At 54.0% G+C, this 26663-nt stretch overlaps 1 protein-coding gene across 2 annotated transcripts in view; it reads left to right on the top strand.

Moving 5' to 3' along the window:
• Positions 1 to 25743, top strand: part of SCARA5 (scavenger receptor class A member 5) — a 122477-nt gene extending 96734 nt beyond the window's left edge. For both annotated transcript variants that reach the window (XM_074991513.1, XM_074991512.1), the window contains 2 exons: positions 10784 to 10978; positions 25062 to 25743. In XM_074991513.1, the coding sequence (XP_074847614.1) occupies positions 10784 to 10978; positions 25062 to 25198 (332 nt within the window). In that variant the 3' untranslated portion in view covers positions 25199 to 25743. The remainder of the gene's footprint in view (positions 1 to 10783; positions 10979 to 25061) is intronic.
• Positions 25744 to 26663: the final 920 nt, after the last annotated feature.

Below are 26663 nucleotides of genomic sequence, written 5' to 3'. Positions count from 1 at the left end.
GCCCAGACCAACAACCCCCAAATTCAGGCGAGAAGCTCTTAAGCCTGTTTCACCCAACACTACACAGGTTCTTCAGACCCCAAAGGGCCCAGCCCCAGACCCCAGTCAATAGATACTCGGATCTGACCCAAACAACGCGCTCACCAATTCTTTGGATCTAATATCTAAGGGTTTATTAACACAAAAGAAAGAACAAGGTTAGAGAGAAGAATTGTTAAAGCAACACTTTACATGCATCAGTCACAACTACTGATGCAGCCAGGGATGTTATTTGCTGATTCTTGAACGTCCCTGAAAGTTTATTTCAGGTTACATAGATTCAGTCATGGGAGCACTGTAGATCCGGCCCGCTGGGGTCCACAGGCTGGGACATGGACCCTTGGAGCCTATGAGACAAAAGATCCAAGGTGGACACTGCTAAATCCACATCATCCTCTCCGGGATGGGCCCCCAGTCCAGACAGGCTTAACTTGTCGGGAATGAAGAACAAAGAAAGTCCCTGCCAGGGCCCATCTTAGAGCTTCTCATAAGCAGAGGGAAAATTCCATTCTTCTCCATAGGCCTTGGCTTATCACCTGACCTGGTGGGTCTCTGTGCTGAGTTTCCATTCGTTGCAGCCCCAGTAGGGAAATCCCACCATCACAAAAGGGGTGTTGGCCGTTGGGCCTTTGCTCCGTCTATTCCCCAGGCTGGGGTGGAGCCCCACCTCCCTTTGTGAACCTCGGCACTGAAACATTTCTCACACAGCTGCAGAGCTAGAATCTCTAACCTTACCTGCACACATGATACAGACACACAAGTAGCGTACAGGGATTCAGGGCATCATCAGGTTTCATTTGACACCTCACAAGGCGCCCCCCCCCCCCAGCACAACATCTGGAGCCAATAGCCACACTGGGCATTAAAATGGTTTCCAGCCCCAAAATAACAGTTCAGCCACATGACACTAGGTCTTTGCTGTAATGAGCTGTGGTGTATTCAATACGGGCTGGGAGCCCGGGAGTGGCTCAGGGGCTCGTTGCCTGGGGCACTGGCCCTGGGGGGGTGCTGTCCCTGCTGCTGAGTGCCCAGTGCTGGGACCTCACCGCATGCCCTCTAATATTGTATATTGATGTGTGGAATAAATTTTGTTAAGCGCACCAAGGCCTGTGCAGTTGTGCACCACTGAGGAGCACATGTAGGTGGCTGTGGGAGGCAGGGGGCGGCAGAAGCCAAGGGCCGGGTGGACTAGTGGTTAGTACATTGCAATGCCATGGGGGAAAGGCGGGGGGGGACAGATCATAGGGAGGGGCCCCAGGCTGTGGGGGGTGGTTGGAAACAAGTCACACTGGGCGCCTGGCAGGGGTGCATAAGACCCTGTACATTCTAAGAACAGCCCAGACTCCAGCCCTAGGTCAGGCCTGTCCAGATGTTCCAGTGTTCCGGTCTGGCTGGCCCAGACTGGGAATGGTCTACCGGCCTCCCACAGGCCCTCAGCACAGCTGGTACTGGGGCCACACTGCCTGCCCAGCACTCAGACTGCACTGTCCAGTGCTCCGGGGCTGGTTGCCCGGAGCCCTGCTGCTAGGGGTGCTGTGGTCCGGCTGCCCAGTGCACCAGTGCTGGGATCTCCCCAGAGTTCCCTCTCATTTTTGTCATCTATGTACGGAATAAATTTTGTTTTGTGCGCTGAGGCCCATCTGGATGCGCACCACCAAATAGGAACACACTTTGCTGGCTGTGGTGGCTGTGGGCACTCTGCCACTCAGCTGCACAGCACCTGTCTTTCACCAGACAGGGAACACAGGACCTCCCCTCTGGCCTCTAGCCCTTGGGGCCAGAGGCTGCAGTGGGGATGCATTGGGCTCACCCTGTTACCGTGTGTCCCTGCCTCATGTGTGAAGTGCGCTACAGCCTCCACCTCAAAGAGCAACCGGCAACCAGCGTCCAATACCGCCAGAGATTCTGTGACGTGCGGCTGCAGAAAGCCTTCCTCTAGCAGACACAAACTCTCCTCTTCCAGGGTATCCATCCTGTTCCACTTCCTTAGCCAGCAGATGGTCTCAATTACCCAGCGAGCGATGCTATCTCAGGGCAGCTGGAGAGAATCAGGCCCTTGTTTTGTTAGCCACTGGGGTTTATTTCCCTTCTGTAAGGTTTCCCTTCTTGTTTTGCTTGCTCAGCCGGGAGGGGAGCCGGGGTTTGAAGTCACAGAGGCAGTAAAAACAGGCATGCAAAGGACTGGCGCTCTCGGGGTTTTACTGGGGATGTTGCAGAAGGAACGCATAACACCCCATGTGCTGGGAAGCGGTTCCAAAGGAAACAAGGGCCTGGCCATTGTGCAGGCTGTAGGGGGCCTGTAAGCGGGGAGCACCGAATGCAGTGTGTTCTCTTGGTACGCCCCCCCGCCGCTCTGGTGTGGGGTGCTGCGCAGAACCAGGGCAGAGCGACGCTGCCACTGGCGGTGTGATTGCTGCAAGCTGTGCCAGGGGATGTGTGCCAGCAGGACGCTAACGCACACGGCCGGCGTTCCAGGGGCGTTTCTAGCGCCCACGCCGTGCCTGTGTCCTCACAGCTTCCCGCTGGGGTTAGTCGCCAGAACAGGAAACTAAAGAGGGGACCTGGCGGTTTTCACGCTCGGTCAGGTCTGCTACAGAGAGGGCCGGGATCAGCTGTTCTCCTGGGTGGAGAGTAAGAGGCCGGGGAAGCCTTCCCAACACACCGGGGTGGCCCTGGCCACTACACTCTGGCCCGCTGAGAAGGCAGGGGCTGCAGGGCAGCTGCAACCCAGACCAGGACAGGGCCACACGTCTGCCTGGATGCTTCTGGGGCCGGTCCTGGGGCTGCCTGGCTGCTCCTGGGGTCAGGCAGCAGGGGCCGGAGGAATCCAGGGGTTCCCGTTGCTGGGGGAGTGGGATGTGAGAGCCATGGTGGGCTGCAGAACCGGGGCCAGCGGCCAAAAGGGGGGCTGGGCTCTGGTGGGCACAGAAAAGGGCAGGGCTGGGGCTTGTGTCCCCAAGAGAGACCCTGCCCCCTGTCCACAGTGCAAGGTAGGAAGGTGCCCAGCTCCTTACTCTGGCAGGGGTGGGGCCAAGGGCTCAGGGTGCGGAGCTTAGGGCAGTCAGTCCTGGAACTATCCCCACGCCTACTCTGAGCCTCACGCGTCATGGTGACACGAATCTCCGTGGCCTTTCAAAGGCCCCTTTCCCATCAGCCGGCCGGGTCGTCCTCAGTGTGTGCTGACGGCGGAACGGGATGCAAACATCTGAAGCTGCACATGGGAGAGTTAGGTTAGAGCTCGGGAGGGACGGTGTAACTCCACAGGGAGCGGAGCTCTGGCCCAGGCGTCCCAGGGTGGCCGACCAGGAGAGAGTCAGGGGCTGCCCAGCTGAGTAGCAGAGCGCCCAGCGCTAGGATTGGTGTTTCTGCTGGCGGTGCACCTCTGCACACACCTTGGTGCATGTAACAGCATTTATTCCACACGTGGGTGGGGAAAAATTAGAGGGCGCATTAGGCGTGGCCCAGGGTTACTTGCTCCTGCCCCAGCACAGGACGATGGGACTTGAAAACTTCTCGAGGTCTCTTCCAACCCGACACTTTCATTATTCTCGCTTAGTCACACGAGTGGCGTTAAAGTAGCACAGGGACCTTCACCTGCGCTGCCACCCCCATCCAGTGGCCACAGCCCCTTGGCGAGGGACAGCGCCTGCCCTGAGCAGCTCACGTGCTAAGCAGCTGAGAAACATAAAGGAAGGATTTTCAGCCTCGGTTTACCAGTGGGGAAGCAATGTCCAGAGAAACAAAGTGATCAGCTGTGGGCGGAAGCAAACCAGAGGCCAAGGCCAGTGACCCTTTGTAACAAGGGCGTCCTTATCCACACAGCTTTTCCCAGGCTTACCCTGCTGCTGCAGCGGTGCCCTGGTAATACATTGATGTCCCTCAGCAGGAAGGTGGAGGGGGAGTGTCTGCAAGTCAGGACTTAGGCTCTGAGCTTTTGAGCTCTTCTACACAGGCACCAGCCTTCGCTGTGTGTCTGTACAGCTCCTTGCACACAGCTGGCTGGCCCTGGTGTCGGACGGCCTTGCAGGCGAGGCGCTGGACCGTGCGTTCCATTCCCCAGGGTGAGCTGGGGCTCTCAGGAGCCAAGGGCTGCTGGTTATCGTAGGGTCGCTCGTTTGGGCTGGGCGTGCCGGTTATCACAGGGCAGCTTGTCCGAAGGGCCTGGCTGGCACTGGGGAGGCCAGGAAACAGAGGTCGGGTTTGGTTTGTTTAACTCCAGGCAGGTCCTGGCTCCATCCGCAGACAGAGCGAAAGGGGCATTTCAGATGCATCCGCTGTACCTTTCTTACCTGCCCTCACCCTGAGGCTCACGGAGCAGCCCCTTCCAGACAGCTCATCCCTTACCCTCCCCACCTCAGCCCCAGCCTGCCCTGGGGCGCTCACGGAGAGAGGAGACTGGTCTCCAGCTAAGCCCCATCCCTCACCTGTGCTATGGAACCGCAGCAGCCCCTGCAGGGGACAGAGGAGCCAGCCATCAGAGAGACGCCCCGCCCTGCCTGGTGGCGCACGCAGGGGCCTGAGAGCTCTGTCCGGCACTGCAGGGAAGCCCTATGGGGCACCACTGTGAGGCAGGGAAGGGACCTCGCTTGTGGGTGAATTCAGAGTGGGGTGGCAGTCTGGAACCAGGAGCTCCTTGGCTGGAGCCCCATCTTTGGGGCCTTTGGGGCCACACTCAGCTTGCAAAGCTGCGCCCAGGGCAGCCGGGTCAGGCCCTCAGTGCCCTGGCGTGGGTCTGCTCCTCTGGGCGACAAGCAACCTCTTCAAAGCCGGATCGCAGCCTTGGGGAGCCCTGGGTGTGCAATGCACAGGGCCTGTGGCTGCAGTGCAGCTCCCCTCAGGACCAGCAAAGCATCTGCCCTCCCCCAGCCTCACAGAGAAGCACCATCCCACCCACCCCCAGCTGCTGGCGCGTTCCTGATTGAGGGATGAGCCAGGCGGGTGGCCAGAGGGATGTTGGCTTTTCAGGGCCAGCACCCCTCTGAGGTGCCATTGCTTCAGGCTCTCTGCAGACTGAGGCGGTGTCTGTGCTACAAGCTAGGGGTGTGGTCGTCTTGCCCACATACTCAGGCTAGCTGCCATGGGCTAATGCAAGTATAAAGGGCAGGGCAGCCCCAGCATCACAGGCAGCAGAAGTGAAGGCATGTCTGAGCCAAGCCCCGTACAAACCTGTCATGGACAACGCTCCCCTAGCTCCCCTGTGGTTTATACTGGAGCTATCTCAGTGGGATTCCCACCCCAGCTCTGGGTACCCACTTAGCCTTAGGCGGACTGACGCTGTCAGGGACACACAAGCCACATTTGCAGCCTCAAAGGTTAAAAACTTGCTTTCCATTCAACTTCCTTTCTAATTCCAAGCGTGTGACTCCTGATGCTGGGGGCCTCTCTGCGGCTGTGTCCAGCAGCTGGACGTGCCGATGCTCAGGGCTTGCCGTTAATTTAAACACAGTTGCGCCGTCTTGGCGGTAAAATGGTTAAACAGAAGTGAAAACGTGCCCAAGGTTAAAGGCATGAGCCTGCTGATCACAGATGTGCTGCAGTGACTCAGGGCAGGGAACAGATCCTCTTTGCTTGCCTTAGGACACGAGGCCGTATCCAGCCAGCAATCCCCAGAGCCACAGCTCTCCAGGTACCCTTGGAGCAGAAGTCTCCAGCCTACTGTATTCCCCCAGAAGCACAAACCTCACCAAGCATGACAAGCAATGACTAGACACAGAGCTAGCTGATACACACCAGATGTGGCCATCGTAAAAGCCTTTAATGCTCTGCCAGGCATGGCTGAGACTAGCGCAAATACGATATTTTTACACTATCAAGCTGCCTTTGAAGTGCAGTAAGGATCAGTCTGGTAAGTGGCGCTGGATTGTACTGCTTTCTTCATTGCCCAACCCGAACGTGAACCAGTGTGGTCACCTGGCTGTCCACTGGCTGCCACAAGTGGCTGTGGCCAGTTCAGAATCCTTGAGTTGTCCTCACGCGCCACATCTCCCGCCAGTAGAGTTCAATCTTTCGATGGGTCTGTCTGAGGAACAAACTGCAGAAGGTGATGGTTTCTGTTCTCTCCACTCTTGGTCTCCGTGATCCACGTATGGAATTATGTATTTATTTATTTTTTATGCCAGCTGGACCTGGCCACCCATTTTCTCCATCCAGTTTGGTGTGAACACCATCTCCTGGTTCTAGTCCTGGCCTCTCCCCGAGTGCCATAGGCCAGAAAAGTGTTCCGGAGCTCTTGTAGCTCCTTTGTCTGACTTGGCAACTCTTTTCGTGTCCGACCGTTTGGAGAGAGATGCTTCTCCAAAGCTGGAACCATAATTTTCAGTCACGTCCCATCAGGAGTTGTCCTGGACGCTATCCAGCAGCCACGCTGGGTGTTGAGCTGTGACTCAGAAGAAAGGGAGTGGGTCTTCCCGCTGTAGGATTTTCTGGGCTGTCTGTGCAGCTGTCTCAATCTCTCTGCTTGCTCGTGGGAAAGGCAGGCTGCTACTAATGCGATCACAATCCTATTTCGTTCAGATGGGCTGAAATACTGCTTCAGCGACTTGTGGTCACTTGTCCATCAGAAATTGCTCTGAAATACCCAAAGTGAGCAGAAGTGTGTTTCAGTTGCCCTATAGCACTGGGATATGTTGCATTATTTCTCTACTATGATCAGGTAATAACATCTTCTGGACAGGCGTAATCTGCAACACCTCTCTTTCAAGGGCTCTCTGGTGAGGGCGTTTGTACACTGTATGGCACAGCATAGTCTTGTCAGTTGATATGTACCCACTCTCCTCACAAACATCCAATATCATCAAAAACTCCATTCAGTTCTTCCACCATTCTCTGCTAGACCCATCCTGGCTGCCATGGGGTGGCTGAGCAGGCCGATGGTTTGTGGTCCTTTGAGTTCATTAATGCTGAATACAAAGCTTTCGTGTTTCTGTAACGTCCTGGCCCATGCAGTTCAGAATCCCTGCCAGCTATGCAGAGCTGTGCCTGGTGACTTCAGCTGGGCATACATCGTCAGCTGGGATCTGACTTTTTCCATTCCTTCTTCCTGTAGGGTGGAATTTGTCCCTCTCAACCTGGGAGTTCTCTCTCCTGGCCAGAAGGACTTTTAAAACTCAAGTGTCTCTTTCTGACTCGTAAGCTCCTTTTCAAGCTGTTCCTGGCTTTTGTTCTGTTGTTTCATTAATGGATTCATCCTGCTTTGCTGCCTGTACAGCTGTGGCTAAGGTTAAACCTTCTTTAGTCGTAGCTGCTGTGAAAGGTTTCTGTCTGTGACCCCAATAACCAGCCTATCTCTGATAGTTTCATGTTTTGCATTCCCAACAGCAGTTTTCAGCCAATGTGTATAAAGAGCTCCTGTAAAATAGTCAACACCTCCCCACTCAGTTCCTTGAATTCTCAGGGGAATACATACACCTCACATTTCATAGAGCTGGAAGGGACCTTAGGAGGTTATCAAGTCCACTCCCTTGCCCTGGTGTTCATCATCAGAGCCTTTTAATGCTCCCAGGCAAGGCTGAGGTTTGTTTAAGTAAGTGTTTTACACACCATGCTGCTCCGTGGATGAAATGTGTAAAACAGTTTAACATAGAAAAGTGAGGGGAGGGATAGCTCAGCAGCCTGAGTATTGACCTGCTAAACTGAGAGTTGTGAGTTCAATCCTTCAGGAGGTCGTTTAGCGACTGGGGCAAATAGTTGTTGGGGTGGTGCTTGGCCTTGCCAACAGGGCAGGGGCTAGACTTCATGACCTTCCAGCTCAAAGAGAGGTGTGCGTATTTCACCAGGACTACATCTCCACTTAGTAAAAACTTTGAAAGGGCCAAATTGACGAATACTAACGAGGTGCTGGAATGCGTACTCAGCACCTCATTAGCATGCCAGAGACTGTGGCCCTTAGAAAGGGGATTTTAATGTTGGTGGGGTCAGTGGTGTCCTTTCAAAAATGGACCCTGGTGTAGATGAGCCACATGGGAGCAAACATGCAGCAGCTGCCAGCATGATAATGAAGCACTGAATATGCATATTCAGCACCTCATTAGTATTCTTAGATTTGGCTATTAGCATGACCATTTCAAAGCTTTTACTAAGTGTAAACACAGCCCAGGAGGGTGGTGAAGCACTGGAATGTGTTACCGGGAGAAGTGGTAGGCTCTCCATCCCTAGAGATCTTCAAGTCCTGGCTTGACAAAGCCCTGGCTGGGATGATTTAGTTGGGGTTGGTCCTGCTTTGGGCAGGGGGCTGGACTAGATGACCTCCTGAGGTCCCTTCCAGCCCTGGGATTCTATGATTCTATGATTCCACTACAGTTTAATGGATAAAGTCACCAACCCTATGGGAGTATGCCTGGGGAGTCAGGAAATTCATGTCATGTTGCTTCCAGTGTCAGCCTGAGACATGATGGTTTAGGCCAGGGGGTCAGTAACCAAAATAGCAAGAAGAGACATTTTTTTTTTAAATTCAGTAAACATCTCGACGATCCAGGAGCTGCAATGCCTGTGAATAAGAGACAGTCCTTCATCAATAACGTCAAACCATGCGTTTGTAACCCCATTTGAAGAACAGCGCACAGGCAGTGAATTGCAACGCGATTCGTGTTTACTGCAGAACATTCACTGTTTAGCGGAAATAATCCGGAGTAGTTTTTGTTTTTACTTTGCCGGTATAGTGTCAGGAGCCACAAAGAAGCCCTTAAAGAGCTGCGTGCGGTTCCAGAGAGGCAGGTTGCGGATCCCTGGTTTAAGGCAGAGAAGGGGGTAAAGGCTGTTCACATCTTGGGTTTCTCTAGCACAATCCACTGCTGCCAGTTCAGAGAAGTCAACTCATTGAGAGCCGGGAATTTGGATTTGTTTGCTCGCTAGGTGCATCAGTTGTGAGTGGAAATACCAAGTCTGAGCTGGACTGAGCAGATTACCTGGAGCATGTGTCAACAACGAAGGGTCCTGTGGCACCTTATAGACTAACAAGAAAGTTTTGAGCATGAGCTTTCGTGAGCACAGACTCACTTCATCAGATGCTGGTCAGACCAGCATCTGATGAAGTGAGTCTGTGCTCACGAAAGCTCATGCTCAAAACTTTCCTGTTAGTCTGTAAGGTGCCACAGGACCCTTTGTTGTTGTTACAGATCCAGACTAACACGGCTACCCCTCCAGTACTTGATACATGTGTCAGGCACCAGTGGCCACCCGCCCATACTTCTACGGAGCTTCTGGTGCTCCTGGTCAGATCGCAACTCTCTCGGTCTTTCTCCTTCCTGCGTTTCCAGCACAGCAGAATGTTTGCAATGGAATCTAAAGCCCCATGGAACTTGCCCGTCTCTGGGCATCGTTGCATACCTGAAACACGGCCCAGGCCTGGCAAAAAGGTTCCCAAGGATTCCTGAGTGAATTTGAGCCCAGTTTCCAGTGGGCCCGGGTGCAGGGATGCCGTTTCGGGGTTGGGGGAAGGGCAGCAGCCCTGTGCACTGGGATGCTGCTTGCTCTTCATCCAGTTCTTCTGCAGGGAAGGGAGGGGAAAGCGCATGGCTGCACATGCCTCTAACTCCTGACTAATGAGGGGAGGGGGCAGAGGAGTGATTCGCAAGCTGGGTACTTTCCTCTCACTCCCTGACTGTCAGGGGAATGGGAGGAAGAGCAGCAGCCTCCGGATACACACAGCTGCTGCCCCCTCCGGAAGTGGCGCCCGTGCCCAAGAGTCAGGCCACAGTCTCACGTCAAAACCAGGTGGAGCTCATAGAAACAGGAGAAATGTGGTTTGACCAGAGGTCAGCTGGACAAAATTGTTTGGTCTAACTGCAGATATTGGGAATCTGAAAATGTTTTTGGCTCAGAAATGACTTTTTTTTTAAATCCCTTTTCACCATCCCCTGCCCCGACATCGCCCGCATTTCCTGTAGGAATTTCCATTTTCACAAAGCCACATTAAAATAAAACGGCTTCATCCGAAAACGCAGGACCAGCTGTGGTTGAAAAGAAAACCTTCTCCACTTCCTTCCTTCTGGGGGCCACTAATTGCCCCCTCGGAGTCGAACACAGATGAGAAAGTTGCAGAGTGACTCCAGCTGCCCAGAGCCTCTTTGCAGCCCTTCAGCCCAGACCCACTTCTAACCCCAGCGAATGGGATTTGGGGGCGTTTAGTTCAACTTGCTGTCTGGGCGCCACGGGAGGCTTTGCTTAAGACGGTCTCCTCTTCGGCCTGACTTCTCTGCTGTGTTCCTCAGGCTTTCCCTGTATAAATAGGCTGTGGTTGAGCCAATAGGAGTGGGAGACAAAAGGGACCAGAGGACGGGAGTGGAGACGGGGGAGTGGCGGGGGGGGGTTTGGAGATGGGAGGAGTCCTGCAAGGGGAGAAATCCTGATCACTGGCAGTTCTGCCTTGGATTTCAGTGGGGCCGGCATCCACTCCTGTTTGATTACATAGAGACTGGTGGGTGTGCTGCAGAGGTCAAGAGGTTGACTTCAGCCGGGGCAGGATCATGTTTAGAGGAGTGGCCTCTGGTCCCCCAGCCGAGGTTGTGCGGGACGCTTTGCTTGGTGTTCCAAGCTATGTAAGCCACAGGGCTGCAGCTGCCGGGCCCTCCTGAGCTGGAAGGATGGAGGCTGGAAGGATGGTCTAGGGGGTGTCAGAAGAGGGGAGAAGTTGAGGGGCGCTTGGTGGGGGCCCTGCTGGAAGTGGAGGCTCTCTCTGTGTCAGTGGGGAAGGATGGCCCCAAAGGAGGCACTCACCGTCTGCTTTGTCTGTCTCTGTCCCCGACAGCTGCCGCTGAGGAGCGGGTGATCCGGCTGGTGAACGGCTCCGGCCCACATGAGGGCCGGGTGGAGGTGTTCCATGACCAGCGCTGGGGGACGGTGTGTGACGACGGCTGGGACAAAAAGGACGGGGAAGTAGTGTGCAGGATGCTGGGTTTCCAAGGCTCCGAGGAGGTGTACAGGATGGCCCGGTTCGGGCAAGGTAATCCACAAACTTCTTGCCACCCACCGGCAGGTCCTCCTCCACTCTGCTGGAGTCCGGGGCAGCGGTGGGTGCGGCTGTCCGACCAGGGGCCCTGCCGACATGCACCACCCAGATGGCAGCTGCCACCACCAAGGGGAGTTTGATCTCTCTGCACCACCCATTCAGCCCTTGGCTTCTCTACTGAGGCCGCCGGGGATAGGGTGAAAATGAGCTGTCCCTGGCCTGTCCTCCTTTGCTCACCTCTCAGAGGCCGCAAACCAGCCCAATCTTCAGTCGCTCCTGATTCCCAGGCTCAGCCTAAGTCTCCTCAGTCCCTGGGCTGCTTTGCTGGGCTGTCCCTGAGCTGGGAGACCGTGTGCCAGCCGAGATGTCCCAGTCCCTGGAGGACATGCAGAGGTCTCCAAAAGCCCCTGCCGCTCATTGGCAGCTGCTGCGCCAAAGGGACAGAGGGTGCTGGGGTGGTTTGAACTGGCGTAGTTTGGGGTTGGCTCCCGTCCCCTCCTCGCCCCAGGCCATGAGTGTCATCTGCAAATGTTTGGATGGTTGCCTGGAGGATTGTGTGAAAACAGATCCCTGGCTCTTCTCCAGCCCAGCCCTTTCCCCAGCTCCTGCTCCGCTGCCTCTGAGGCAAACCCCCCAGCCCTGCCTGTTGAAACGCTCTGCCACGGAAAAAGGGCTCTGGCCTGGGCCTCTGACATTCCCCACTCTGAAAGGGCTGGGGAGCAGAGGGGGAATGAGAGCCGGTATGGGCTTCCGGTGCCCCTCCTTTCTGGCATTCTGCCCTTTGTCATAGAAACCTCTCGCTTAGCTCTTCACCGGTTGCCGGCTGGAAGGAGGGAATCACACCCCCACAGCCATCGGTTTGGGACAGGAAAGACTCGTTAGCCAGGCACCAGCTCTCAGTGGACTGTCCTGGGTGGACAGTTGTGTAATTGATGTGTTGTGGTTCTGATGGTCTTTGTGGAGCAAGCACTGCATTGCGATACTGCAGTTCTGAGACCCCTTGCAGGAGGGCATTTCCTCAGGGGGTTTCTGTGGCCCCCAAAGGAGGTGGATGCCTGCCTTCGAATGAGTATCTGTCAATGCATGGGGTCTGCCAAACTCCCACGGACACCAGGGGAGAATCTCTGACCATAGAGTGGCCAGGCCTAAGCACACAGAGCTGCTGCTCATAAGATTCCAATGATCTCCAGACAGAGGTGGGAAAAGTACCCCAAAAGTTACTTGAGTAAAAGTGCAGCTGCTTTGGGGGGAATGTATTTAAGTATAAGTCACTGGTGTCCCGCTGGAAAACTACTTGCGTAACAGGACACGCACACATATCACATCTTTATTGTACTCAAGTATCCAGAAGTCAAAGCAGCTTCACCTTTAATCAGGTAACTTTTTTGAGTACTTTTCCACCTCTGTCTCCAGAGATGCCTTTACCATACCCAGAGACCCAGACACAAACCCTGCCCGTCTCTCTGCAGCACAACCAGAACACAGTCTGAAGCAAACACTGAAATACTCATTGACGGGGCCATAAAACACTGGGCAAAACCAGGGCACAGTTTCATTTTGCCAGTGAATCACCAGACTCAGGCCTCGGGTGGTTTTGATCCAGGTCCCGTATTCTCCGACTCTCCCCTGCTCAGCAAAGAGGCCCTTCAGCCAATGGGCTCCGCCATTCCTGGCAGCAAAGAAGTGAACCTTTGTAGTCACTAGGGAGGAGTGAAAGCTGACACAGCCAGTGAGCTGGCCAGACAAGGCCGCTTTGCGACGCCTGAGGCGCTCACCTTTGTCCTCAGGCATGTAGACAGAAACACACACAGAGAACTCTTCCTGGACCAGAGCACCTCACACTTACCCCCACAGAGAAGGGGGTGGAGGCAGTGTAGTGCGGTTATCTACACTGGCTGGAATGGGAAACTGAGGCACAGAGCAACCCAGCGATTGACGTCATGAAGAGAACCTAGAACCCCAGCTGGTGCCCTCACCAGTAAGGCCCCCGTCCTGTCCCACAAACTGTGCCACTGCTCATGCTGCCGTGCACACAAGCCCCATACACCCACATCCCCTCCAAACACACCACCTTCGACACTCCCAGCACACACACAGAGCCCATGTGCACAGTTATAGAATCACAGATCCCAGGGCTGGAAGGGACCTCAGGAGGTCATCGAGTCCAGCCCCCTGCCTAAAGCAGAACCAACCCCAACTAAATCATCCCAACCAGGACCATGTCAAGCTGGGACTTAAAACCTCTAGGGATGGAGATTCCACCACCTCTCTAGACAACGCACTCCAGGGCTTCACCTCCCTCCTGGGGAAATAGGTCGGCTGCTAGGTCATGAGCTGCAGCCCTCAATCATTTTTGTTGCCCTCTGCTAGACCCACTCCAATGCATCCACATTCTTTCTATACTGCAGGCCCCAGAACTGGATACAATACTACAGATGTGGCCTCACCAGTGCTGAGTAGAGGGGAATAATAACTTATTTAGATCTACTGGAAATAGTCCTCCTAATGCACCCCAATATGCCATCAGCCTTCTTGGCTACAAGGGCGCACTCTTGACTCATAGCCAGCCTATTATCCACTGTAGTCCCCAGGGCCTTTTCTGCTGCACTGTTACTTAGCCAGTCAGTCCCCAGCCTGTAACAGTGCTTGGGATTCTTCCGTCCCAAGTGCAGGACTCTGCCCTTGTCCTTGTTGAACCTCATCAGATTTCTTTTGGCCCAATCCTCCAATTGGTCTAGGTCACTCTAGCCCCTGTCCCCACCTTCTAGCTTATCTACTCATCCCCTAGCTTAGCGTTACCTGCAAATTTGCTGAGGGTGCAATCCATCCCCTACCCACCAGCACAGCTGACACCTACACACAGCCCCACCTACACACCCTCCCTGAATCCCACATACACAGACCTGGGCCCTACTATCCTAGCAATAGAAGGGACTGAGCCAGAGCCTCACTCACAGGGGTTTGTCAGACCTGTTCGCAAAAACCTCCCAGGACAGGAACTGGACACACACGAACTCAAGCGACCTCAGTTCCCACAAACACACCCCTGGACAGTAGCAGAGGTGGCCAGGTTAGTCTGTACTCCAACAAAACAAACCAGCAGAAATGCAGCAATTTTAAGGTGAACACAATGATCCATTTGGTGATGAGTTTTCATGGGACACACCCACACGCCTGGCTGGACACTGCTGTAACTCCAGTACTCCGTCCCACACACACACACACACACACACACACACACACGCCTGGCTGGACACTGCTGTAACTCCAGTACTCCGTCCCACACACACACACACACACACACACGCCTGGCTGGACACTGCTGTAACTCCAGTACTCCGTCCCACACACACACACACACACACACACACACACACACACACACACACACACACACACACGCATGCACGCCTGGATGGACACTGCTGTCCCTTATGCACAGTGCTGCAACTCCAGTGCTCCGTCCCGTACCCACCCACCCGCCCACACAAAAGTCCCTCACGGCACACAGCAGTGTCACTCCAGCTCTTGTCACATCCTGGCAGGCGACTCGGCTCTTGGCCCGGCAAGCCTGCCTCCGGCCTGGCCCAGCTGGCGGCCATGAAATGGCTACCACCAAGACCAAGTGACAAGCACCAAGGCAGCCCGCTGGCCATCTCTCTCCCTCGCCTGGGCTTTGGCCTGAGCAAGACTTGGGACCCTGCCGGGTGGAAGCAGGATGTTCGATCGCAGGCGGTACTTGGGCTGTGATGCTTTCTGCAGACATTGGGGTGAATGAGGTGAGACAGAGGGGAAAACCCACTGAGAGGCAGCGTGGCCTAGTGGAGGGCGGGCGGAGGCAGCAACCATGTGTACCAGGACACTGTTGCTCTTCTTCCCGTTCCCCTGACTGTCAGGGAGCGAGGGGAAAGCACCCAGCTTGCGAATCACTCTTCTGCCTCCTGCCCTCCTTAGCCAGAAGTCAGTGGTACGTGAAGCTGTGTACTTTCCCCTCGCTCCCTGACGGGGAAGTGGACAAAGAGCAAGCAGTGTCCCGGTACCCGGAGCGGCTACCTCTCCCCTTCTGCAATGCAGCGGGCTGGACCTCCCACGGTACTGCCTTCCTTCCCGGCTCTGCCACTGACTTGCCGTATGGCCCAGCTGAGTCACTTTCCACCATACCTATTTAGATTCAAAATCATTCTCGGCCAGGGCTGTCCCTCATGTGGGCAGCTGGGGGTTGCAGTCCCTGGCTCGAGGGGCCTTGATTTTAGCAGGAGCTGCAGTTGCTCCTGCCGTAATAATACTGTGAGTTTGGGGGTTGTTTTCTGCCGCCTGAGATCTGGGCTGGACCTGGAGCCTGTTAAAGTCAGTGGAAGACTCTGGAAGGCCTGGGTTTGACCCATCCAAGGTTTCTCTGGCCCCCATTCATTGCTCCCAGCCAAACCATGCCGGAGCGAAGGCCCAGCGTGTGCCGAAGGCCCGGACATAGGGATGCTAAGAAATCATTCAATTAGGAAACTGACAGAAGACTCTGGATTCCTTCTGTCCGCAATTCCCTCCCGTCTCAGACCAATCACTCGTCCCTTGTGAGGTCAGTCACAAAGAGGCAGGCCTGTTGATCGTATGGAGACCCCAAAACATATCCCACGCACAAAGCTGGCATGTGGCTGCAGGGTTTCGCCAGCCTCTGGGGAGGCATATTGGGGTGCATTAGGAGGAGCATTTCCAGCAGACCTAGAGAAGTTATTATTCCCCTCTACTAGGCAATGGGGTGGTCTGATCTGGAGTATCGTGTCCAGTTCTGGGCCCCCCAGTATAGAAAGGATGTGGATGCACTGGAGTGGGTAGAGTGAAGGGCAACAAAAATTATTAAGGAGGTGAGCACATGACCTCTGAGGAGAGGCTGAGGTATTTGAACTTATTTAGTTTGCAGAAGAGAAGAGTGAGGGGTGATTTAATAGCAGCCTTCAACTGCCTGAAGCGGGGGGGTTCCTAAAGAGGATGGAGAGAGACTGTTCTCAGTGGGGACGGATGACAGAACAAGGAGCAATGGTCTGAAGTTACAGATAGGGAGGTGTAGGTTGGATATAAGGAAAAACTACTTCACCGGGAGGGTGGGGAAGCACTGGAATGTGTTGCCTAGAGAGGTGGTGGAATCTCCATCCCTAGAGATTTTTAATTCCCAACTTGCCAAAGTCCTGGCTGGGCTGATTTAGTTGGGGTTGGTCCTGCTTTGGGCAAGGGGTGGGGCTAGATGACCTCCTGAGGTCCCTTCCAGCCCTGGGATTCTTTGATTCTATGATTCTATGAGGGAGGTTAATAGGGTTATTCCCATTTTACAGAAGGGTACTGACCACTAATGCCCTAGAAATCACAACACTTCTGAGCTAGCCAAAACAACAGAGCAAGCGATGGGATGAGAGCCCAGGCGTTCCTACCCTCTTCCCCCCCAGCATGCCTGCAGGCCTTTCAATCCCTATTCATTCTGCTTTTCTCCTCCCTCACCCCCTCACACCTGCATCTCCCCCCCGGCTGAGCACCCCAGCCCCGTCATTCATCACACCGAGCTGCAGGGCGCTAATCCCGAACATCTGGCAACCCTCACAGTGATTGATTGCAGCACAGAGGGAATCTGTTCTCTTGGCAGGAGCTTAAAGTCCTGAAACCCATGTGGGGCACAACCGCTTTCTCCCTCGCTAGCTGCTGGGTTAGCCCTGAGGTGACTCTGGCCAAACACAGCTCATCTCTCCCATTGATGACGCCCGTTTCCTTCCTCCGAATGGGTTTTATCAGCAGCCCCTCCCTCCTGGCAGAGGGGATCAAACAATGGCAAAGAAAACAAAGAAAGTCTCCCTCCTCCCCCATCTAGTTTAATAAAAATTGTCTCAGCCTGGCCCCTATTTCTAGGAAATAACCCACTGAGCTGGCCAAACATTTTGTGTCTTAGCATGTTTGGCTCCAACAACCTGCCTTGTCCACGGCCGCACTTGCCATTGGCAAGGCTGTCTTTCTGGGGAACCAAGCATGCTCTGTTTCCAAGCACAGCCCTGCTCACGGCCAGCCCTGCCGACACGGCCTGGGAGCTGTGAGTCACGCTGCAGACTTTCCAGATGGAAAGAGCCTCCAATTAGGGGTCCGTTAACAAGTCGCTTGCCGACGTGCAAGCCAAGAAACACCGCGACTCGGTCGGCCGAGAAGGCGTCGGCGCTGCAGGGCTCCTGGGAATAAAACAGAGTAAAAGCTTAGTGCTCAGGGCCTGATTCTGCTACCTTTCCTCACTTAGCAGAGTTCCTTGGGACCTGAGCTGGACTAAGCCCCACTCTAGATAGGTTGTGTGGCTTTGGATCTAAACCCTACTAAACTCCCACCTCCCCACCAGCCTGCAATCAATGGGATGACTTGTCTGGTAGAACACTGACTAAATCTGGGGGTCAGATTTGCTGAGTGAGATAGGGTAGCTGGTTTGGATTTTTTTCCCCACGGTCACTTTTCTGAGTCGAAACACACTTAAAAAGTGTCAGAACAAAAAAGCAGCCCAGTAGCACTTTAAAGACTAACAAAATAATTTTTAGGTGATGAGCTTTCGTGGGACAGACCCGCTTCTTCAGACCATAGCCAGACCAGAACAGACTCAATGTTTAAGGCACAGAGAACCAAAAACAGTAATCAAGGTGGACAAATCAGAAAAAAAAATGATCAAGGTGAGCAAATCAGAGAGTAGAGGGACGGAAGGTGTGGGGGAGCCAAGAATTAGATTAAGCCAAGTACGCAGATGAACCCCTATAGTGACCCAGAAAATTCCCATCCCGGTTCAAACCACATGTTAATGTGTCGAATTCTTCTGCCCCTCTGCTCTCTGATTTGCTCACCTTGATCATTTTTTTTCTGATGTGTCCACCTTGATTACTGTTTTTGGTTCTCTGTGCCTTAAATATTGAGTCTGTTCTGGTCTGGCTATGGGCTGAAGAAGTGGGTCTGTCCCACGAGAGCTCATCACCTAATAAATTATTTTGTTAGCCTTTAAAGTGCTACTGGACTGCTTTTTTGTTTTGATAGTATATAGACTAGCCCGGCTCCCTCTCTGTTACTACTTAAAAAGTGGGGGGAGAGAAATGTGCCAGGAAGACAGAGACAGTGAGAGCAAATCACAAAGAGACAATCTCTAGCATGGAGACCCAGTGGGACTGTTTCTCAGTTTGGAATTGGGTTCACATTCTGAAATTTCAGGCTTAAAAAAGAAAAATCCCTCGAGAGGGATCTACCCCTCCGCCAGGAAGCTGCGGGACAGGCCGGGGCATTGTGCATCGCCACCAAATGGATTTTCAGTCTCCTGGGAAAGCCACACAATTTGAAATGGGTTTTTCTTTTCTGCTGGGACAAAACCTCAAAATGTCCAAATTCGTCCCAGACTGTCACCTTCCAAAACCTCAGATATTGCACTGGAAGGACTATCAGAGTCGTACATGGTCACACCATGGCAACTAATGAGATTAAAATATTAAATGTTACTTTGATCAGGGGTGAGGGATAGCTCAGTGGTTAGCACCTTGGCCTTGTAAACCCCCAGTTGTGAGTTCGGCCTTCAAGGGCCTTAGGCGGGTGAGAGTAAAAAAAATCTGTCTGTGATGGTTCCTACCATGAAGGCAGGGGACTGGGCTCAAAGACATCACAAGGTCCTGTCCAGCTCCGTGCTATTCTCTTAAAATTCATTGCTCCTGTCGTAGAAAAGTCAGATAATAATAAACAGAATGACCACGTCCAAACAAACCGTTTTTCCCTTACTGGAGCAACACAAATAAGCTGATTTCGATGTGTGCAGGGTCCTTTCGAAAAGGGCCCCCATATAGCCAAGCCACGCACGAGCGAAACACAGCACTTTCGAAGTGCCGCAGCTGGCAAAATGCTAACGAGATGCTGAATATTCATTTCAGCACCTCATTAGTATTCTCCGATTTGGCCATTAGCATGGCCCTTTTGAAATTTTGGCCAAGTGCATCGTCACCCCAGCCTGTGTAGATGTGCCCTTTAAAACCAGATCGCTCACAGTCACCATAACCATGTCTTCCTAGTTCCTTCTGCAGCCGGCTCCTCCTTGGCCTACGCTAATGTGTTGGTTGGCAGTGCCAGCTCTGCACCTTCTCACGGAGGGTCACGTGCTTCACAGACAGCACGAAAAACACGGAGAACTCCCCAGGCAGGTCAGAGCTCCCATGCGAGCCGGTGCCTCTGAGCTGGAGGCTGGGCCCACAGGGATGGTGCCTATTTACTCCACAAGCCCTAAGCTCCGACCCCCATTCTCCTTTTGGATGGGACTCCTGCGTGATGAACACAGCATGTAGTAACCCCCCTGCCCCGCACCACGGGAGGAGCTTGGAGTGAAGTAGCCATCCGGAGCACCACGCTGGGGAGCTAGCAATGGGTGCCAGGGCTTCTCCTCAGGTGCTCCTCGCCAGGGTGTGTTTTCAGCCCTGGGAAGTGGGGGGTTGTGACAGGAACTGGCTATTCCTCAGAGCCCGGAGACAAAACCCATATGCAGGGGCACTTAGAGGCTTCTGCCCAAAGAGCCACCACCGCCTAATCCCTCCCCTCTCCCTGCCTGAAACTAATTAACCTTCCTTCCAAAGACATAACAGGGGAATAAATTGAAAACAGCTCCCTACCCTCAGTGGAGTTCGTAAGCCCAAAGGCTTCATGATATCCATTAGGGACTAAACTGCGGCCAGGGAGGCTTAGGTTGGACGTGAGGAAAAGCTTCCTGACTGTCAGGGTGGTCAAACACTGGAATAAATTGCCTGGGGAGCTTGTGGAATCTCATTGCTGGAGATATTTCAGAGCAGGTTAGACAGACATCTGTCAGGGAGGGTCTAGAAGGTGCTTGGTCCTGCCATTGAGGCAGGGGGCTGGACTTGATGGCCTCTCGAGGTCCCTTCCAGTTCGAGTGCTCTATGATTCTGTGACTAGCTGCTGCTACGCCCTTTACGTGAAATGTGCCCCGATACCACAGGGATGGGCAAAAGGCTAAAATCTGAATGCAGCCAGACAAAGGGCCTGTGGGCGGGAGAAGACGTCACCAGCAGCGCCCAGAGCTCGGGGCCCCGTTGTGCTGCCCCACTGCCCGACATCTCAGATGTGGCTGTGAGGTTGGACTTGGCCCTCCGCATCCCCCCTCCTGGCTAGGCTTTGACAGGCAACCATGAGACAATACTGAGCAGGAAGCCCCGTGGCACTCTGCCACCTGCAGCCCTTCAAGCACCTCGGACCATGTGCAGCTGCAGAGTCCTCAGGCCAGGCAGAGGAGGAGCTTTGCGCCAGTGACTGGCCAGATGGGGGAAACTGAGGCACAGATGGCACACTCGCGCTCTCTCACCATGTGTAAGAGGAGCAGCACTGGGCCTGTCCCCTCTCAGGGCTGGGTCCTTCCAGCCTCACTCCAGCCCGGGGACACCCAAGCAGGAGGAAATGAGAAGGTAGGTGGTTTTTTTGACCACTACCCGGTACCTGTGACTCCAAAAGGGCCAGGACTCTAGCTGGTACCATCACTGCAGCAGCAGCCAGAGCCCCGGGCCCTTCAGCATCGCTGCCTGAGCGATGTGCTCCAGTAACCCAAGCCACACACTCCAGCCAGTTCTGAGGGCCAGGAGGGCTGGGCGGTCCAGGCAGCATTAAGGGCTGGCTCTCCAAGCCCTGCTCCTTCCTCCTTAGGCCCCACCCCTTGCAGGAGCACATACCCAGTCCCCAGTGCCTGCTCCCCATTGCCACAGGTCACTGCAATCCTGCAACCCCTGGGTGCACAGTCCATGTGCTTGGAGAATAGTCCATTTACTCCCCTCCCTGTGTGCTTGTCACTTATGTCACACACCCACGGCTATGCCCACGGCGCCGCTTGCTTTTCTGATCGGACGCTGGTAGAAGAGCTGGGGCCCAGTAAAAGAGTCAGGGGCTGGGTCTGAACTTCCCCAGCGTTTGCCGGAATGCAGGCACCTGAGGTCTGGGATAGAAAAGCAAATGAGCACAGGCAATGCTCACTCTCCTCTGGTTAGCCATGCAGGGCACCAGCGTGGTTCTGGTCTCTCTGTTATTGTATCCCATGGCTCACAGAAGGTGGGGGCTGGAAGGGACCTCAGGAGGTCATTTAGTCCCACCCCCCTGCTCAAAGCAGGACCAACCCCAGCTAAATCATCCCAGCCAGGGCTTTGCCAATCCTGGTCTTAAAAGCCTCTGGGGATGGAGATTCCACCACCTCTCTCGGCAACACATTCCAGTGCTTCACCTCCCTGCTGGGGAAATAGTTTTTCCTAATATCCAACCTGGACCTTCCCCTCTGTAACATCAGACTATTGCTCCTTGTTCTGTCACCACTGAGAACAGCCTCTCTCCCTCCTCTTTAGAGACCCCTTCAGGAGGTTGAAGGCTATTATGAAATCTCCTCTCACTCTTCTCTTTGGCAGACTAAATAAACCCCTGCCCCTCAGCATGTTCATTTTCATCATCTGAGTCAGATGCCACCAACAGATGGCTGGATTTCTTTCTGGAGGTTTGAGTTCTGTGGTTCCCACGTTGGACTGTTGTTCTTTTAAGGCTTCACAGAATCACAGAATCATAGGCCTGTAAGGGACCTCAGGAGGTCATCTAGTCCAGCCCCCTGCTTCAAGCAGGATCAACCCTCCACTAAGTCATCCCAGCCAGGAACTTGTCAAGCCAGGACTTAAAAACCTTGAAGGATGGAGAATCCACCACCTCTCTAGGCAACGCATTCCAGTGTTTCACCTCCCTCCTGGGGAAGTAGTTTTTCCTAATATCCAACCTACTCCTCTCCTTCTTCAACTTCAGACCATTGCTCTTTGTTCTGCCATCGGACAAGGAAAGCCATCTGCAAGCATGTGCCACACCTCACCCATGTCAGATGTTGGAAGGCCCTTCAGTGTCTCAAACCTTAGGGCCAGTGCTGTAGCTCTCTAGACATCTCACCGAGGTGCCTTCTCTGCATTTGGCCAGCTCTGCTGTGAAAGCGTTTTTAAAACAAACATGCTGGGTCATCATCCGCGACTGCTATAACATGAAATATATAACATAATGTGGGTAAAACAGAACAGGGGACATACAATTCGCCCCCGAGGAGTTCAGTCACTGATTTAATTAACAATCTATTTTTAACAAACGTCTTCAGCATGGAAGCATGTCCTCTAGAATGGTGGCTGAAGCCTGCAGGGGTCTATGAAAAGAGGGTTAGAGGGAGGAGGGAGAAAAACTGTTCCCCTTGGGCTCTGAGGACCGGACAAGGAGCAAGGGGCTTAAACTGCAGCAAGGGAGGGTTAGGTTGGACATTAGGTGGTTAAGTACTAGACGAGGGGTCTGCAACTGAAATAGTGAGAAGAGCCATTTTTTCAAATTCAGTTACCAAATCAATCCCTCAAGAGCCGCAATGCACTACCACTGCCACTTAAACTACAAAACTGAATTCAGTTGGCTCAATGGCAGGCAACTGAATTTAGATTTTTGTTTAAGCAGCGGCCGCATCTGGAGCTGCAAGGGGAGTCAGCGGCGGCAGTGCCCAGAGCTGCAAATGGCTCCTTAAAGAGCTTCATGGAGCTCCGGAGCTGCAGGTTGCTGACGCCGGTAGTGGAATAAATTGCCGAGGGAGGTTGTGGAATCTCCATCACTGGAGACATTTAAGAGCCGGTTAGACAGACGCCTGTCGGGGATGGTCTAGTTCAGGGGTCTGCAACCGAAATAGTGAGAAGAGCCATTTTTTCAAATTCCGTTACAAGATCAGTACTTCAGGAGTCGCAGTGCACGTGAATACCAGACCATCCTGAATAAGCCACAGCAAACTGCACTTGGTGTCACCCCGATTTTAAGAACAGCGCCCACAATGATTTGTACCAATTAGAAAGTTAAGTTACTCCCATCCCCAGGCTTTACCCTCCGCCAGCCCCAAACCCACCCCCCATCGCCAGGCTTTACCCTCCTTCAGCCCCAAACCCACCCCCATCCCCAGGCTTTACCCTCCTTCAGCCCCAAACCCACCCCCATCCCCAGGCTTTACCCTCCTTCAGCCCCAAACCCACCCCCATCCCCAGGCTTTACCCTCCATCAGCCCCAAACCTGCCCCCCATCCCCAGGCTGTACCCTCCATCAGCCCCAAACTCGCCCCCCATCCCCAGGCTTTACCCTCCATCAGCCCCAAACCTGCCCCCCCATCCCCAGGCTTTACCCTCCATCAGCCCCAAACCTGCCCCCCCCATCCCCAGGCTGTACCCTCCATCAGCCCCAAACCCACCCCCCCATCCCCAGGCTTTACCCTCCATCAGCCCCAAACCTGCCCCGCATCCCCAGATTTACCTGCCTGAGACAAGCTCTGCACACTGGTCTTCCATGGCCGCTGCCTCCCGGCCCCCACTGCTCCCGCCACCGCCTCCTTCTCAGCACGGCTCAGGCAGGGCAGGCTCAGCCGCTCCTCTCCCAGCTGTCCTGCAGCCTCAGCGTTCCCCCGCGCGCAGCGCATGGGCGGCTCCCTGCCCTGCCGGCTTCCTCTTTGGGGCTCCCTGCCACCGCTGACACCCTTGCAGCTCTGGAGGCTGGTGCTGCTTAAACAAAAAAACCTAAATCCAGTTTTAACGACAGTTGTTTAAGCGGCAGCCACCTCCGGAGCTGCGAGTGGAGTCAGTGGTGGCAGCGCTCGGAGCTGCAGGTGGCTCCTTAAAGATCTTCATGCAGCTCCGGAGCCACAGTTTGCCGACCCCTGGTCTAGATGGTGCTTGGTCCTGCTGAGAGGGCAGGGAACTGGACTCAGTGACCTCTCGAGGGCCCTTCCAGCTCTAGTCTTCTATGATGCCATGACTGTTAAAAATGGCTGACTCCTGGCAACACCAGCAGCAAAAATCCACACAAATCTCTTTTCTCCTTTTCAGCTGACATGCTAAGGAGAAGCCGTCAGCGCTATCTCCTGTAAATGTACACTAGCTTGTTCACTCTAGCAAGAGGCTGAATGAAAAGCAGAACCCAGCGGACTTCTAAAGTGTTACACCGCTTTGTTGCTGAGGGCGGTTGTGTGACAAAAACAGCTCTACATTTATAAATTGCACTTTCATGATAAAGGGTTTTGCACGGCAGAATTTGTGGGAAGTGACCTGAAAGATACCATTTCTCCTTTTCCTCATTTTTACAGGGCAGACATTTGTAATCAAAACTCTTAAGTGAGCTCTGTCCATGTTGGATTCTGTGTTGTAACACAAATCAGTGTGTTTGAGAAAGGTAGAAAACCACCCATAATATTTAATACATTTCACTGGTGTTCTACTCTTTAACAGTGCCATCAATTGCAATTTTTTTTCAGTTAATTGCTTGAATTAACTGCAATTAACTGGCAGCCCTAATTCAGACCGTTAGCAACTCCTTGCTTTTTTGCTTGAGTTTGTTTAATACCTGTTCAGCTCAAACACCATGGTGAAACAACAAGCAGTCCTGTAGCACCTGAGAAACTAATAATGTGTTAGTCATGAGCTTTAGTGGGTAAGACCTGCTTCGTGTTACTCTCTAAGGTGCTGCAGGACTGTTTGTTATTTCTGAAGCTACACACTAATATGGCTCCCCCTTTGCGACTATGGAGAAAATCTCTTTGTTAAAGCCACATCAGCCCTGAACCTATAATTAAAGGCCTAGCTATCTCCCACTGTACGCAAAGCCATAGGAACTTGCCTACGCTTGCCACCAGGTTGACACACCGGAGGCTGATCTTCTGGGGTTTGATTAAGCAGGTCTAGTGAGGACCTGCTAAATCAAATGCTGAGGGTGTCCCCATCAACCTCAGTACTCTTTGCAGTGGTGAGGTGTAAGAGAAGTCGACAGCAGAGTTTCTCCTGTCGATCTCCCACTGTAGCGATTACATGGAAATTTGACCTAAGGTACATCAACTCCATATCCTCATCGCTGGAGTTGCATGTCTTAGGTCGACTTCCTCTGCTTGCATAGGCCTGGCCTGGGTTGGGAGGGCTCATTCGTTAGCCCAGAACACGACCAGGCGGTTCCTGACGGGGCCTCCCACGGGAGACAGCCTGGCATTGCAGCTAATGGAGCCGTCCCATTATCTCCCCAGGTACTGGGCGCATCTGGATGGACGACGTGGCCTGCAAAGGCACAGAGGACAGTCTGCTTCAGTGCAGCTTCTCCAGCTGGGGCAAGACCAACTGCGGCCACGCCGAGGATGCTGGAGTGAAGTGCTTCCCACCCTGAGTTCAGAGGACAGGCCGCCGGCGAGGGGCCAGAACATCCCACAGAGAGGGGGCTGTGCCCAGAGAGAGGAACACACCCTGCAGCAGCCACTCATATAACGTCTACACTTCTGCCTTTCCCTCTGGGCTCATCTCTTGCCCTTCGGATCTCTCCCATGCGCCCCACTCTTCTGGGGCATGTTAGTTATTGCTTTACCGCCCCCCCCGCCCTCACCCCCCTCCTTGCCTTGCCTTGCTCTCACTTTTAGACCAAAGTTAAGGATGCAAAGCCATAAGCTCCGTCTCTGCTTCTCCTGTCTCCAGCCCAGTCAGGTACACGGGTGTTTTTACAGCAGACGGGCCAGGCCAGCTTGCCACGGGCTTGTCGGACTGGGAGACCAGCCCCGAGGCTCTCAAAGACTCCAAGGCGTATACAACAAGGAGCAACCGCACACAGGCTGGCCAGAGATGGACGGCTCTGGCTGTGTTGCGCAGCAAGCCAGGTAGCCAGGCCAGCCCGTGCAGCCTCCAACACTTTATAAGAGAAATAAATGTCTTTTTCCTCTTCTCAAGATCCCCCCAGTGCACCGCCCAGGGCGCATGAGGCATCACTAGGCAACAGCAGCGGGGTGCTGAGAGCTGTTGAACCCACCTGGAAGCTCTGTGTAGAACAGAAGCCACTTCAAGCCAGGGGTCGCTGCAGCCCCCCAAATTTGAGCACCTCGGGGCATCAGTCACAAAAGTCATTGCAAGCAAAGACACTGCTAGGCCTTATTTGTAGGCCTAGGGGGTGCAGAGGCTGCCCCAGCAGCCAGCAAGCTTGTGTCCGCCCAGAAATAGCTGTCTCTGCTCCCCTTTTTAACAGCTAGTTATGGGCCCGTATTTAGAGACACCTGAGTTGCTTCAGCTGAAGGTGTAACTGGGCTAGCGGTGAAGTAGCGAGTTGTTAAAAATGCGGGAGCCAGCCGGGAGGGGGAGACACGCTCACACACACGGTGCTGCTGTGTTAGGTTGCCATGTTAATAGCATACGCGCAGCAGTAACAGTCGCATACGCACCAGCTGCCACTCTGCTTTCGTCCCTGCGCTGCGGGCCCAGGGCCGCCCCAAGGAGAAGAATATGCTCAGAGAGAACGTTTGGTCTTGGTGGCCCAGGCAGGCTGTGGCTCTCCGCCGGGACTGCCACCAGGTGGCTGGGTCACACCCCCGTTGTGCCAGTGTTTTGCAATCAGGGCCGTGACCCTGAGGAGCAGTCGGAGGGAGGCAGACCCACGGGCAAGTCGTGCCCACTGGGGTGGGTGTGTGAGCGTTGTAACAGACCCCCAGTTCAGCCTGGGAACTGGCGGTCAGCCACGCTCCTTTCCTAGTGGCTGCCAAAGCAGCTGTCAGTAATTTCGGCCCGTGGCCGGCTAGGAACAGCTTCAAGCCAGCAACCTGCCGGTGAAAGGGCTCCTGATACGCTTGTGAGCTGGCACCTCTGTTCCCAGC

Source organism: Carettochelys insculpta, chromosome 3 (genome assembly GCF_033958435.1).
Source record: "Carettochelys insculpta isolate YL-2023 chromosome 3, ASM3395843v1, whole genome shotgun sequence".
Taxonomy (NCBI): domain Eukaryota; kingdom Metazoa; phylum Chordata; order Testudines; family Carettochelyidae; genus Carettochelys; species Carettochelys insculpta.
The sequence above is the reverse complement of the archived record's forward strand: the minus strand, read 5'-3'. Positions and strand labels throughout refer to the sequence as shown.